Source organism: Lemur catta, chromosome 14 (assembly GCF_020740605.2).
Source record: "Lemur catta isolate mLemCat1 chromosome 14, mLemCat1.pri, whole genome shotgun sequence".
NCBI lineage: Eukaryota > Metazoa > Chordata > Mammalia > Primates > Lemuridae > Lemur > Lemur catta.
In genome coordinates this window covers 5,830,080-5,846,076 of record NC_059141.1, presented here as the reverse complement: position 1 = coordinate 5,846,076, position 15,997 = coordinate 5,830,080, and the positions used below count along the sequence as shown (strand labels likewise).

Below are 15,997 nucleotides of genomic sequence, written 5' to 3'. Positions count from 1 at the left end.
CTATGAATGATAGAGGTTGCAAATGAATTATTCAGGATTTGACTATATTATCCAGGTAATTTTTTTTTAATGATAAGAGAAATAGAGTAAAAGTGCAGAGAATCATATCAATGGTGGGTTCAAATTTTGTCAGTATACATTTTTTGCATATTTGTATCCTTATGCCCTATTTGTTTATTCAAATTTGCCAGTATTTGGCAACCATTATGTATAGGGCACTGTATGTATGTTAAAAAACATGAAGGTGAGATGAAAGTATGATTGCAATGGGTAGCCATTGTGTCCAGTTTGGTAAGATTCCAGTGAAGCCAGGGTGTGGCTGGAGGGTGTGAGAGCCTGAAGGCTATGATGCAAGCAAAGGGCTTGATGTGTATAAGGGAGCAGGGTGCTTTTCAAATAGAAGGATCAGAGTTCTGGAACATGGGAGAGAACAGTTAGAGGTAGCTTCTACAGTGTCTAAGGTCTGGCTGTATTTGTGTTGTGCCCAATTGTGTTGTATATTGAAGGGGCGGGGCCCTCAATGTGAGGTTGTAGTGGTTGGTTGTGGCAGGAGACAGGTTAAATAAGGCCACTGTGGGGCTGGGCATGGTGGCTCATACCTGTAATCCTAGCCCTCTGGGAGGCCGAGGCAGGTGGATCGCTCGAGGTCAGGAGTTCGAGACTAGCCTGAGCAAGAGTGAGACCCCATCTCTACTAAAAATAGAAATAAATTATCTGGACAACTAAAAATATATATAGAAAAAATTAGCCGGGCATGGTGGCGCATGCCTGTAAGTCCCAGCTACTCGGGAGGCTGAGGCAGTAGGATCGCTTAAGCCCAGGAGTTTGAGGTTGCTGTGAGCTAGGCTGATGCCACGGCACTCACTCTAGCCCCGGCAACAGAGTGAGACTCTGTCTCAAAAAAAAAAAAAAAAAGCCACTGTGAGCTAGGGCTAAAGTCTTTAGTGGGGGGATTCATAGGCTCCCTGCAGGCTGCTAGAAGAGTCTGCTATAGATTCTGGAGGGACTGTCATAAGTCACAGAACTCCTAAGAGTAATCTGAGGACCAACAGTGGGATGATAATAGAGCATCAGTGCCTATATTGTTGTATTACAAATTGCCTGAAAACTTATTAGCTTAAGACAAGAAACATTTGTTATCCCATGCAATTTGTAAGGGTCAGGAATACACGAGCTGGTTAGATGAATGATTTTGGCTCAGTATGTCACGAGGTTGCAGTCAATCCGTTGGCCAGGGCTATCGTCGTCAGAAGGCTGGAATGGGACCAGAAGATCTGTTTCCAAGCTCACTGCTATGGCTCTTGGCAGGAGGCTTCAATTACTTGCCATGTGGGCTCATCCACAGAGCTGCTCATGGTGTGGCAGCTGGTTTCACCCAGAGCAGGTGATCCAAGAGAGGGAGAGAGTGATCCAAATGGAACCTGCAGTGTCTTTTATAAACAAATTTAGGAAGCAATGTACTGTTATTTTTACCATATTCTATGGGACCTGTACACTAACCCTGGAACAGTGTGGGAGAAGTGGGGGGGGGGGGTTGTTCCACATAAAGAGCAAAATTGGTAATGGATAGGAGAATGGTAGGAGAACATTGGATTTGGGGATATGTATCTAGGGCAAGGGTTTTCATTGGGTTTTGTGTTGTGGACCCTGTTGGTAGTCTGGTGGAATTTTTGGACTCTTTCTCAAAAATTATTTTTAAATGCATAAAATAAAAAATAAATAGCATCACAAAGGAAATTATTTGTAGTAAAATATAGTTACCAAAATACCAAATCAAATTTGTGACAAATAAGAAAATATATTTTAACATTGGCAAAAAGTTAGTGAAAATGAAAGCTTTAAACTTAATTAAAACCACATTTCCCTTCAAGTTCGCGGACCCTAAGTTAAGAACTACTAGTAGCCTAAGGAGGTGGTTGAGAATCGTAAGGTTGAAGAGGTGAGCCGATGAGAGGCAGGCTTCAGGGACATATCCTGCCTGAGAGTGGTGGTGGAAGTGGGGATTCTTGGAGGCCAAGTTTCCTTTGGAATATTTACAGTATTCAGGTCCAGTCTAGGTTGTTGATACAAATGTCTTCCTAGGTCTTTGGAAAGGAGCTTCGGGCTAGCAGATTGGAATAAACCATTTTTGAATTTACCTTTGGGATCCATTTTAACAATATTACTTGAGAAATAGTTATATTCTGAAAGTACTTAATATTTGGATTTCCATATTAGAGTGTTGATTAAAGGTTGGGTTCATGAAGTTAAGATATAGTGAGAATTTTCATGTTTACAGGTAATCCTGGCCAATAAAGTCTAGTAGAACTGAATTTTCATGTAGGAGGTTTCAGAATAGGGTATCAGGTGGCTGTATTGGATAAGCAGGGTTTTTCAAACACTGTTTACCTACTTTAATAGCAATTACAGTTAAGTTGTCCATATATATTATGTAGATGACGTTATCAGTAAATCTTATTCTTTGGGTGGCTTACTGGAAGGTCTGCTCTCCAAGGCCCCACTTGTGACTAGAAGGCTGCCTTCTGGAAGGTCATCCAGGTTGGTGATGTCAGAGAACAGAGCTCACTGGCTCACTTGGGGTTCTCACGCCATGCTCTCCTCCTTACTAGCTGATGCTCAACTTTGATTTCAGAATTCTGTTTGTAGTAATCTTGAGCTTTGCAAACTGAGTATGACTGAACCCTAAGGTTAAATTTTTGCATCATTTGTTGCTGTTCAGCATTTAAAAAGGGGAAGAAAGTTCTACCCATTGTTGTATTTCCTTGTTTAGAGGCCTCCGCTGTAGTGCTCACGTCGCACTCCTTTCAGGCAAGACTTCAGAGTTTTAAACTTGGAAACACCAAATGCTTTTTAAAAGTTTCAGAGTGGTAACAAATAGGGAGGGGGTAGGGGTTTGAAATCACTGGGAACTAACCCACTTTGTTTATTCCAAGTCAGGGGACTTGAAATATGTGGGAGACGAGCGCTTGCAATTTTCTCTTTCTCTATCAGCTGGAATTCCCTGTTTTTTTAAGAGTGTTTTTATTGGGTACATGATGGTTAGTCTATTTAGGTTTAGGTTCTCTGTCTTCCCTTCCCCTCCTGTGATGTACCTTTATGAGCAACATCCTTTTACATGAATTTTTGTATGTATCTTTGAGTATTTCCTTGGGATGAATTCTCAAGAAATAGAACTACTGAATCAGAGGGTAAAACATTTTTATGGCTGCTTTTCTGAAAAGTTGTACTGATACATACTGTCACTGGTAAGAAAATAATACCCAATACATTTTAAGATTAGGAAAAAAAAACATTGAGTTATTTGGAAATTGTGCTAATTTCTTTTAAATACTGTTGTTCTCTGTTTCCATTTATGATAAATGAGATGCAGAGGAAAGTTTCTTTTTTATTTAAGGTGTCTCAACAAGCGGCAAAGTGTATTCCAGCAATGGTGTGTCCTGAACTGACAGAACAAATCCGGAGGGAAATAGCTGCATCTCTTCATCAGAGAAAGGGGGATTTTGCTTGCTATTTTCTAACTGACCTTGTAACATTTACATTGCCAGCAGGTAACTCCAAAATTTAATGTGAAAATAATTTTTCTTTTATTATAGTCATATTTTTATGTATGGGTGAAAAATGTGTTTTTGTTAGAAAGCACATAACTTAGCGACTGTATGTGCATCTTAAGTTACTTGACTGTCCTATTTATTCTGGAAGTGACCAGTATAAGGGCTACATATAAATGAATTCTTTAGTTATATTTGGGAGGAGTACAGCAGCTGATAGTAACTGATTTTTTTTTTTGGAGACAGGGTCTTGCTCTGTCACCCAGGCTGGAGTGCATGGCGTCATCATAGCTCACTGCATCCTGGAACTCCTGGGCTCAAGCGAGCCTCCCATCTCTACCTCCCAAAGTGTTAGAATTGCAGGCGAGCACCACCGTGCCTGGCCCCAGTAACTGCTTTCTTGTGTGCTTCAGATATTTTTAAAAAATCTGTTTTACCCTCTTATTTTTCTCTTTGGTTTTATTTTAGAATATCCTTTTTTCATCTCCTTTAAAAAGTTTTCTCTTTTTTTCCCTCCTTCTTTTGAAATTAGATAGTGATTGGTTACCTGGTGTTAAGAGACAGGATTAGAACATGGGCTTTTTTGATGGGTAGAGTCAAGTTATTTGAATGAAAGATACTGGTATTCTCTTGAATGTGTCATTCCTTTTTTACTCATATTTATTTCTACTGTATTTGTGAAGCAACTTTTCATTTTTCTATTCTTTTTTTTTTGAGACAGAGTCTCACTTTTGTTGCCCGGGCTAGAGTGAGTGCCGTGGCATCAGCCTAGCTCACAGCAACCTCAGACTCCTGGGCTTAAGCGATCCTACTGCCTCAGCCTCCCGAGTAGCTGGGACTACAGGCATGAGCCACCATGCCCGGCTAATTTTTTTGTATATATATTTTTTAGTTGGCCAGATAATTTCTTTCTATTTTTAGTAGAGACGGGGTCTCACTCTTGCTCAGGCTGGTCTCGAACTCCTGACCTCGAGCGATCCACCCGCCTCGGCCTGCCAGAGCTAGGATTACAGGCGTGAGCCACCGCGCCCGGCCATTTTTCTATTCAATGGCAGTTGAAAACATCTTCTGGAATGCTTTTTGTTAGTTGGCACTGAATAAATACACCAAAAGTTTATAAAATAAAGCTTCCATGCTTCCATCTGTGTCCTGAGTGTTCTGAACTTTTATATTCAGACATAAACAGGGGTGTTTACAAGTGGTAGGAGAGAATAACTAAGCTTTCTAAAACTGGAGTAAATTTCATTTGAAATGCACTCTCTATATATTTGAGCTTACAAGTGATTAGATGTTTATTTGAAATGGCGGCTTTTTCAAAATTATTTTTAAGGGTGATGCTCCTTATTCTAGGCTATTCTATTAAGTAACCTGAGTAGAGAGCATGGAATACTGGAGCATGATGACAAAAGAGACTGACTGTACCTGGCTCATTAACTTTTATAAGGGAATTCTGAAGGCTGAAAATAGCAGGTCTGAGCAGAGGTTGCCAGTGTGAGAAAAGAACAAATCAAAATTTCTATGCAGTTATTGGTCCAAATGTTACTTATTAAATAAGTGTTTTTATAATGAAGTACAGAAAGGAAATATTTTACATCACATACATTATACATGCTATCTGACAACCTTCAATGGAAAGAGAATTATTTTAGAGGAAGTTACTATTAGATGCTGGTATCAAGTTTATTAAGTTGTGAAACAAAGGATCTTTTAAGTCTGCCTTTTCTTTGTAGATATTGAAGACTTGCCCCCAACAGTCCAAGAAAAATTATTTGATGAGGTACTTGATAGAGATGTTCAAAAAGGTAAGCATGGAATTAATGAGTGTAATTTACCTGTCATTTGATCAAGTAACTTTTGCTTTATTTTGTAAGATATGGCAACTTGCTTTATTTTAAATTAAAGATGTAAAGCCTTAAGAACAATGTTATGTTGTAGTGTTAAAAATGCTCAAACACAGCTCTTAACTGTGTTAGAGTTAACAAATAAGGGTACAAAAGTTTTCAAACTCTGGTTTTCTACTTCCTATTCCAGAGTGCATATATTTCTATGTTAAAAATTTTTAGAAAATAAAATTATAAGGAATTTAGCTGAGCGCTGTGGCTAATGCCTGTAATCCTAGCACTTTGGGAGGCCAAGGTGGGAGGATCATTTGCAGTCAGGAGTTCGAGACTAGCCTGAGCAAGAGTGAGACCCTGTCTCTACTAAAAATGGAAAAATTAGCCGGTTGTTATGGCATGCACCTGTAGTCCTAGCTATGTGGGAGGCTGAGGCAGGAGGATCGCTTGAGGTCAGGAATTTGAGATTGCTGTGAGCTAGGCTGATGCCACAGCACTCTAGCCTGGGTGACAAAGCAAGACTCTGTCTCAAAAAAAAAAAAAAGAAGAATTTAAAAGTTGAGTAAATTATTGTAGAGACACAAGATTTTTCAACTAAAAAACTGTATATCTATTGATCAAATTTATTTAGGTATTTATTGGTAAATTACATAGAAACCTTTTTACATTTAGAAGAAAATAGATTGTTTCCCCCACGGAATATTCCTTAATTACATAGGCATGAAAATGAACATGTTATTTAAATTCCTCATATAGAATTAGAAGAAGAATCTCCAATTATTAACTGGTCCTTGGAACTGGCTACACGTTTGGACAGTCGACTGTATGCACTTTGGAACCGGACTGCAGGAGACTGCTTACTTGATTCCGTACTGCAAGCTACTTGGGGTATTTATGACAAGGACTCAGTGCTTCGGAAAGCCCTGCATGATAGCCTTCATGACTGTTCACATTGGTGAGCTGGCATCCTTTGTTTCAATCCAGGAGTGCACTTGCTGGATCATTTCTTTGTAGTGGTGGGATACTTTTCATCTCAGTTATAGTTTCTGTGGAAACCAGAGAAAAAAACCTTTTTGGTTTTGGACATTAAGACACTTTGAACTTGTCAGTGGTTTTATACCTTTTTGCTAAGCTTTAAAATAGAAATATTTGAAGCTTTAAAATGGAAACATTTAGTTTCTATAGAATAGAAACAATGTATTTGGACATTTCAGATACTTCATTTCAAATTATAATAGCCTTAAGTATTGATAAGGTCTTTGCTTATATTTTTAGGTAATATGATTTCATATTTTTAAGAGATTATGTTGACATTGTATTACTAGTTTTTTTTTTCTTCCTGATGGAGGGAGTCTTAAGATTATACTTTTTTATTTTGCAAATTTTCAAACCCATAGAAAAGTTAAAAAACAAACAAACAAAACGCCACAGATCCCAGTATCTCCTTCATTTGCTCCACCAGTCGTTAATGTTTTGCCACACCTGCTCTATCTCCACGCACATACACACTCCCCTGTGCCAACTGGTTTTAGACATCATGGTGCTTTGCCCTTCAGTATATCGACGTGCATCTTTCCAGGACAGTAATATTCTCCTGCCTAGCCACATCCCTGTTACTGCACCTAAGAAAACCAATATTGATTCAATTTTCTAGCATCCAGTTCATATTCACATTTTCCCAATTGTCTCAATGTTCTTTATATGTATTGTTTACCCAGGATCCAATCAAGTCTTGATTTTTCCAACTGTAAATGCACCCAGTGAAGTATCAATCAATGGAAGCAGTGACTCTGTTTGTGAATTAATAGTTTAGTCTTTACATTGATTTGATTTTTGTGGTATTTTCTTGGTTCTGTGAATACATTACTCATTTAGTTGTTTTATAAATGATAAAATTGAGGCTCTGGCTAAATTAAACTGCCCATTGTTGACATTAGTAAGTAGCAGAAGTCATTTAAAATTTCATATTAGTTTGCCAGTATCAGTATCAAAATATCCTTTTTCTCCTATATTTAATCAAATGCTTACAAATAATGCTAAAGGCCTACTCTAGATAACTTTATTACCCTACTACCTATATGTCATTTTTGAGTACTTACTAGCTGTAAATTTTGTTGTCAGTATTTAGGGATTACAAGAAGAATATAAGAGAATAGGGATTTTGTTTTGTTTCCTTGTGGAAGATCCCATACCTAGAATAGCCTGACACATAGTAAGTGCTCAGTAAATACTGAATGAAAGTCTCTCTAGAATTTGGAAATGAGAGCAATGTAATTACTTTCATGAAAGTTAATTATAGATCAAAGCATGATGCAGAGTAAAATAGAGTAAAAATTTGTCTTCTGAGAGAAAGAAAATAGCTCCCTGGCTGGCAAGACTGGTGGATGGTCACCTGATTGGACATACAATGTACCTAAAGAAAGAATGTGTCACTCAGGTGGTTGGTTTTAGTCATTTAGTCTTTGTCTAGGAAAGAGGGCTTTGTGCCTTTTATTGGAAATGGTTGCTGTGAAGTGGTCTGGTAGTATGGGAAGACCATTCCTGTTTATGAGATAGGTTCGGTCAGGTTAGGTAAGCCTGATGCCATTAAATGTTGTCCAAGCCCTTTTGATCAGATTGCACGCTCACCAAGCAACATCCTGCTGCTGATTTATTTGGCCATCTCTGTGGGCCTGCCCATGTTGAGAAGATGAAAGTGGTTTGGTTCCTGTGATAATGGTTTCTTGGCATTGTGGTTTCATAGGTCAGCCTTGTAAGTTTGGTTAATGTGACTCTGCCCTGTAAGATGGATCTGTTCTCTCGTATTGGTGAAGTCTAGCTTCTTAGCCCAAAAGCTAGATTTGGGCCATGGTAAATCTATCACTTTGCAAGTCCCCTTTAAAAAGGCAGTCTGGTAGTCATTCCTGTGGCAGAAATATCCTGACTTTGTTGAAAGGCTGGAAAGGACACTAAATTTCAGGAGGTGATGTCTTTTTTTCTAATTGTGAGCTTTTTTTTTTTGTTTAGTTTAAAAGAGGTTTGTGGTGAGTAATAATTCTTTGGGGCTTATGCTACCTGTTCCTCAAAGCTAGAAATAGATGATCTTATGAATTGGAGTTGCCCCATGTGTTTGTATCAGGACTGGAATTCTGAGGTGGTTTTGGGTCATTTGAGGTCCCAAAAGTCTGGCACAGAGGTAGGGAGACAGAATGTGAGGCTGTACATGGGCTGGGTAAGGGGAGTGCCTGTTAGAGTGAAGAGGGAGGCTCTTTGTTTACAGCCACTGGTAAGAGTTGTTACAGCAGAGCTTTCAGTAGGGACTCCTTACTCTAAAAGGGTGCTTCAGGAGTGAGGACCTAGAGCTGGCATATGGATAGATGTCCCAAACAAAGTGTGCCTTGGCACCACCTTCTCCGATCCCTGCCTTTGGGTATCTTTTATCTTTGCCTGATGTTTTACAGTTTAGGCATAGGAAGCTGCATGATTGCAGGGATCACAAAGACATCCTTAGAGTATTGTGGGGGTGGGGATGAAGATTATGGGGAGGGGAGGGAGGAATTGTTGTTGCCATAGATTCAGGATTTCAGTTGACATGGGTCAAATATATTAGCCTTAATGAATAACCTTTAAATTGTTCCTGTGTTGTCATGGGTTTGTTCACATGATTATTAGAGGGTAGAATGAGGGGGTGAGCAACCTTGGGTTCTGTTCTAGGCATGGAGAAGAGGAAACAGCACACTACTCGTGTAGTCTCCTTTTTTAAGCTGCTCTTTGCCAAGGTGCCATTTGTACGTAATCAACTGAGATGAGATGTTTTTTTAAGTCATTGAAATTAGTAGAAACTGAGAAAGCAATTTTTGAAATATAAACCTCTCCACCCCTCATTTCAAGGTAGGCTTTTAAAAATGTGTTTGTAGCTGTGTTGTTGTGTTGGATACCCATGATTTGAGCTGACTCAAGTTGTAACGTCTGAATGTATTGTACTTGCCTTTCATTGACATGTCCAGTTTCTCAGAGGGGCAGGTGGGAGCTATTAATGTAAATAGGGAAAAATCAACACAGGTCTTTTAGAATTATTGCTGTTTTTGTTACTATTTGGTAGAATTGTCTGCAGCTTTTGTATTGTTGTATTTTTCAGTATAACTTGCTGCAAATGGTGTTTGGATGTAGACCAGTAAGTAATACGTGTTTAACCATGCCCTCCTTAAATATATGTAGTTAGTACCTGTGCGATCATCTGGGTAGGTAAAATTATAATGGAAATATGAAAAAGTAACATTAAAATATCTCACATATTAAGCCTGAATTTCAGTTAATTCTTATCTTTTACAAAAAATCGAATTTATTATAGTATAATTTGCATACCTTAATAAAATACACTTGTTTTAAGCATACAATTCAGTGATTACTATTAAATTTACAGAATTGTGTAGCCATCACTACAACAGAAATATAGAACATTTTTAGTGCCACAAAAAGAAACTTTGTGTCTTTTCTCAGTCCCTCCCACTTCACATTCCCAGTCCCAGACAACAACTAATCTTTCTCTATCTGTACATTCGCCTTTTCTGGACATCTTAAATGGAATCATAAAATATGTCGTCTTTTGTGACTGGCTTCTTTCACTTAATAAAGTTTTAAAGGTTCATCTATGCTGTAGCATGTATCAATACTGTTCCTTTTTATTACTGATTAATATTCTACTTTATGGCCACATGCTGCACTTTGTTGATGTACTCAGCTGGTGGACATTGGGTTGTTTCTACTTTTTGGCTGTTACGGGTAATGCTGCTGTGACATTAATTTACAAGTTTCTGTGGGACAATATGTTTTAGTTTCTCTCTTGCAGATATCTAGGTGTGGAAATGCTGGGTCATAAAGTAAACCTATGCTTGACGTTTTAAGAAACTGCCAAACTATACTTTATAATGTCTGTAGCATTTTACATTTCTGTCAGCAGTGTGTGAAAATTACAATTTTGTCACATTTTCACCAACACTTATTGTTTGTCTTTTTGATTATAACCATCCTTATGCATGTGAAGAAAATATCTCACTGAGGTTTTGATTTACATTTCCCTAATAACTGATGATATTGAGCATCTTTGCAAGTGCTTATTGGTCATTCATATATTTTCTTTGCTGAAATATCATTCCATATCTTCTCATTTTTAAAGGGATTGTCTTATTACTGAGTTGCAGGTGTTTTTTTATGTATGAGGTCCCTCATGGATAAATAATTTGCAGATATTTTTTTCCATTCTGTGGCTTTTCACTTTATTAACAATGTCTGGTGAAGTGCAAGAGTCTTTAATTTGATGGAGTCCAGTTAACCAGTACTTTTATCACTTGTGGTTTTGCTGTTGTATCTGAAGAAATCTTTGTCTAGCCCAAGGTCACGAAGGTTTACTTATGTTTTCATCGAAGAATTTTATAATTTTAACTTTTACGTTTAGGTCTGTGATCCATTTTGAATGAACTTTTATTTAAGGTGTGATGTGTAAAGTTTTAAATCCATCTTTTTGCATGTGGATATCCAGTTGTCCCACTAATATTTATTGAAAAGACTTTTTTTCTCCATTCCATTGCCTTAGCACTTTTGTTGAAAATAAGTTGACCATAAAAGTAAAGTATTTTTCCATTGATCTATATCCTTATGTCAGTATTAGAATATCTGGGTATTTGTAGCTTTATAATAAGTTTTGAAATCAGGAGCGTAAATCCTCTAACTTTGTACTTCTTTTTCAAGATCATTTTGGCTATTCTGAGTCCTTCGAGTTTCCATATAAATTTTAGGATCCATCTTATCGATTTTTGCAGAAAGGACAGCTGGGATTTTGATTGGGATTGCATTGAATCTGTAGATAATTTGGTGAGGGGAAAATATTGCCAGCTTGACAATGTTTAGTCTTCCAACCTATGAGCATGGAATTGATTTTTTCTTTCTTTCTTTTTTTTTTTTTTTGAGACAGAGTCTTGCTCTGTTCCTCAGGCCAGAGTGCCATGGCGTCAGCCTAGCTCAGAGCAACCTCAAATTCCTGGGCTCAAGCAACCCTTCTGCCTCAGCCTCCCCAGTAGCTGGGACTACAGGCATGCGCCACCATGCCTGGCTAATTTTTTCTATATATTTTTAGTTGTCCAGCCAGTTTCTTTATATTTTTAGTAGAGATGGATTCTCGCTCCTGCTTCGGCTGGTCTCAAACTCCTGAGCTCAAATGATCCGCCCACCTCAGCCTCCCAGAGTGTTAAGATTACAGGCATGAGCCACCGCGCCTGGCTGGAATTGATTTTTTAATGTTAGGCCAAACTTGTATTCCTATACCATTTGGTCATATATTGCTTAATTTGGTTTCCTTGTCTGTCCTTAGTGAGCCAGGTAGCTTCAGAGTTTAGGTCTTGGTGTGGTGAGGATGATTATTTGAACATGTTTATATTGAAAGTATCTTTTATTGAACTCCCTTACTCAGTCTTCTTGAGGAGTTTTAAGTGCAATCATCATTTAATTTCTGGCTGACTTAGCTAGCTAGCTGTCTCATTCATAAAGTGATTTTAGGCACTAACCAAGACATTTCTAATTGTGTACATCTTTCTATGTGTTAACAATTTGTGTTTGATGATATTTCTGCTTGAACATTTTAAAACTATGTATTTCATCATTGGTGCTAAAACATCCAGATATATTTCTGTATATCTTAGCTACTGTAAAAGAAGAATATCGGTATTTTTAAAACATTTGGAATTGTGATTTTAAAAAACCCTCTGTTATCTGGAATATGAAAAGTTTTTTAATCAACTAAGAATTTAAACTTCTGGAACATTGTATTCTAGTCCTTTTAGAAAATATAAAGTGTATTAATTTACTTTCTAATAGAGCCCTCCATTAAATTACTATAAAGGTACTTGTGACATCAACACATTTAATTTTTCTTTGCTGGAACTTTCAGCAACAGCAGCAGATTATGTTCTTGCCTGTTGTTCTTTTACCTAGAATTCCAGTGCATAAAAGAGGAAGGTGACATTATAAAAATGTCTGTCTTCACTTCGGAGGTTTTGGCTGGCTTGTTTTGTAAGACAGTAAACCACAGTTTTCAGCATAATTATTTCTAAATTTAGTTAATTTTATATTTGATGTAAAGAAAAAGAATCGAGTTTGTTTTTAGTAATTCAGTCTACATATTTAAAAGGATATTTAAATATAAAGAAGGAATTGTTTGTGTAGTTACAGTGTTTTTTACAGCGATCAAGTGTATATGCTATACATTGATGGAGAAATGTAGTATCTTTGTATCCAACATCTCAGCTAACTGTTCTGAGTGCTTCTTTTTTTGGTTTAAAAATCAATAGTAGACAACTGAAATCACTAGTTTTTGAAGTTTGATGAAAGTTTGGTGGGTGGTGAATCAGATTCTGGCTGAAGATGTTAAAAGATGTCTGATATCACAATGGAGGCATTTTTAATTTGAAAAATATATTGCAAACCAGGTAAAATCAATAAAATTATTAATCTATTCACATGAACTGCTTAAAGACTACATCAAATAAATGATTAGAACATTAAATACACTGTCTATAGGCTAATTTTTTTACTGTCTTGCTTATTCAGGTTTTACACACGCTGGAAAGATTGGGAATCCTGGTATTCTCAGAGCTTTGGTTTACATTTTTCCTTGAGAGAAGAGCAGTGGCAAGAAGACTGGGCATTTATACTTTCTCTTGCTAGTCAGGTAAGAATGCTTCAGGCCTTGTTGCTTCTATGAGAAAATAAGCCACATGACCTAAATTCCTTGATTTACTGGAGCAAACCATATTGGAAGCAACGTAGAACAAAGAAACTGACATGCTATCAGTTGACTTGGGCTCTAGTCCTGACTGCTGTTTATCAAATATATGATCATAGCAGATCTTCACTGCAGACCAGGGAGAGTAATATGTGTCTCTTATATCAAGTGATAAAAACTGTCAGTGAAAGTTGTCTTCTGATGTTTCTAAGCACTTACAGTCTTGAGGTTGCTCTGCGTTCCTCCTAGGCATAGGAGGTTCAGTGCCTATTTCACCTACCTACAGGCCAGCTCCTGTTCTGTGTCTGAAGTGGGGGCTTACCTAAGATTACTGAACTAGGAGTAGGTATTTGCTGCTGCTGCTGCTGAGCTGTCAGGCCCTGAGGAATAAATTGCCAATCTCCATAATGTTCCCCAGTGGTGAGACTGTATCCATGGGAAAGGTGCAGTCTAGCTTACTCTGAATTAATTACCATTGGTAAGTATGATTTCTAAATAACGTGGGAAAGAAATGTTCCAACATTTGTTAACATGACCTTTTTATAAATGAAGCCTTCCTATAACAGAACTGTGTAGGATTGTCCCTTTTAGACTCTTAGTTTTATGCTAGTTGTATTTTGTGAGGCATATTCAATGCACTAAACTGTAAAGCTCAGATATATGCACAACAGACATCCCTTTTTCTTTCCAGAAAGCACGATAGATCACTTGCACTTTGAGAAGGAAGTGTCTTTTGTCTTGGGGCCATTTGGGCAGGGTTCACAGTGGCTGATTTACATCTGAGACATGTACATTGTGGCCATGTGTTGCTAGAATCATTGTAATTGGAAGATAGGCCTATTTAGTATTAACATTGAGGAGTTAGGTGATACATCATTTACATTTGCATGAAATAACAGGGCTCATCTTTTCATTTAAGGAGGACTTTGTTGTAGGTATTACTTTCACTGGTAACTTTACCATCACTTGCTGTCTGAATCTCTGGTTCCTGACAGTTTGGATAGCAAGGGATATCCCAAAATATTTATGCACATTTATCTGGCTTGTGAGTTTGGATAATGAATGACACCTGTACGTAGACTTTGTAGAGCAACCAGATGATTCTACAACTTGACAATAATTATTTTTTAAAAGTGAATTGACATAGTATGCTGAAGATAGTATTGCTTTTTATACATTAGCTTTCTAGGAGTGCTAATAAACATTTTAAAGCAAAATTGCCCCTCCCTTTTTTTCTCTGTACAGCCTGGAGCAAGTTTGGAACAGACACACATTTTTGTACTTGCACATATTCTTAGACGACCAATTATAGTTTATGGAGTAAAATATTATAAGAGTTTCCGGGGAGAAACTTTAGGATATACTCGGTTTCAAGGTAAGCTATTATTCAAGAGCATTTTAGAAGCCTCTTATTTACCATTATAATGTAGTTGAGGCTGGGTGCAGTGGCTCACGCCTGTAATCCTAGCACTCTGGGAGGCCGAGGTGGGAGGATCGCTTGAGGTCAGGAGTTCGAGACCAGCCTGAGCAAGAGCGAGACCCCCGTCTCTACTAAAAATAGAAAGAAATATATATAGAAAAAAATTAGCTGGGCATGGTGGCACATGCCTGTAGTCCAAACTACTCAGGAGACTGAGGCAGAAGGATCGCTTAAGCCCAGGAGTTTGAGGTTGCTGTGAGCTAGGCTGACGCCACGGCACTCTAGCCCGGGCAACAGAGTGAGACTTTGTCTCAAAAAAAAAAAAAAAAAATAATGTGGTTGACAGCCTTATTCTTAAGTAATTACTAACTGGAGAGTAGGATCAGAGTGGATCTTAAAAGTCAGGAAGTGGAGCAGCAGACTGGAGAATGTCCCTGTGGGAAAGGAGGCAGTGAGCTATTTTGACCTGAAACAATAGGGATTTTCGTACCTCTTTTTCCAGGTGTTTATTTGCCTTTGTTGTGGGAACAGAGTTTTTGTTGGAAAAGTCCAATTGCTCTGGGCTATACAAGGGGCCACTTCTCTGCTTTGGTTGCTATGGAAAATGATGGTTATGGCAACCGAGGTGCTGGTGCTAACCTGAACACCGATGACGACGTCACCATCACGTTTTTGCCTTTGGTTGACAGTGAGAGGAAGTTACTTCATGTGCACTTTCTTTCTGCCCAGGAGGTAAGCAGTATATTTCTCCAATTAACTATTTATAATAATAACTTTGTACCAGAACCCAGCCTAGGGTGGTTTTATTTGCACTATCAATTAAATTTCTGAATGTGGTTGTAGTAATTGCTACATTCTGTAAATACCAGCCATACATTGACGTTTACCTGTCCAAAACTGTTGTGTGGGGATGCAGCAAGGAGATGAAAACTGAAGTTACTGTCCTCAGGTGATGATGGGTGCTAAGAAAAATAAAGGTGGAGGTTTGTGATTTAAATAGGGTGGTAAGGAAATGGGTCACCGAGGTGGAAGTCAGTCTCAGCAGAATCTGGGGTTAGAGTGCTAAGAATGGCAAGGCCAGTGTGGCTTAGGGGAGAGGGCAGGAGGGGAGGAGATGAGGTCAGACTTGATGGTGTTGGAGTTAATCCAAAGCCTTCTAAAGCTTTGGCTTTTACTCTGGATAAATTGGGAATCACCAGTGGTCACTTTGCCCAGAAGAGGACCGTTGGCTGCTCGGTTGAGACTAGACAGGACACCTGGGCAGTGGCAAGAACAGGAACAGCAGGTAAATGAGCAGGTGGAGAACAGGTGGTGAGAATGTACAAAAGAACACTCTCTCAGAAGGCCCATATTTTTATAAAATTATTGGTCTTTTATTTAATATACTAGTAATTAACACAAAACATTTATAATCACAACATTAAGAGAAAAATTCATA

The 15,997-nt window shown here is 38.1% G+C and overlaps 1 protein-coding gene across 5 annotated transcripts in view; it reads left to right on the top strand.

The window, feature by feature from the left end:
* The window catches only part of ZRANB1 (zinc finger RANBP2-type containing 1), a 62,965-nt gene that overhangs the window by 43,461 nt on the left and 3,507 nt on the right, over positions 1–15,997 (top strand). For all 5 annotated transcript variants that reach the window (XR_006739150.1, XR_006739151.1, XM_045568010.1 and 2 more), the window contains exons 4-9: positions 3,395–3,548; positions 5,279–5,350; positions 6,140–6,338; positions 12,965–13,085; positions 14,385–14,514; positions 15,062–15,291. Coding sequence is in view for 3 of the 5 variants with exons in the window: in XM_045568010.1 (XP_045423966.1) it covers positions 3,395–3,548; positions 5,279–5,350; positions 6,140–6,338; positions 12,965–13,085; positions 14,385–14,514; positions 15,062–15,291 (906 nt within the window). In the remaining 2 variants the exon portion in view is untranslated. The remainder of the gene's footprint in view (positions 1–3,394; positions 3,549–5,278; positions 5,351–6,139; positions 6,339–12,964; positions 13,086–14,384; positions 14,515–15,061; positions 15,292–15,997) is intronic.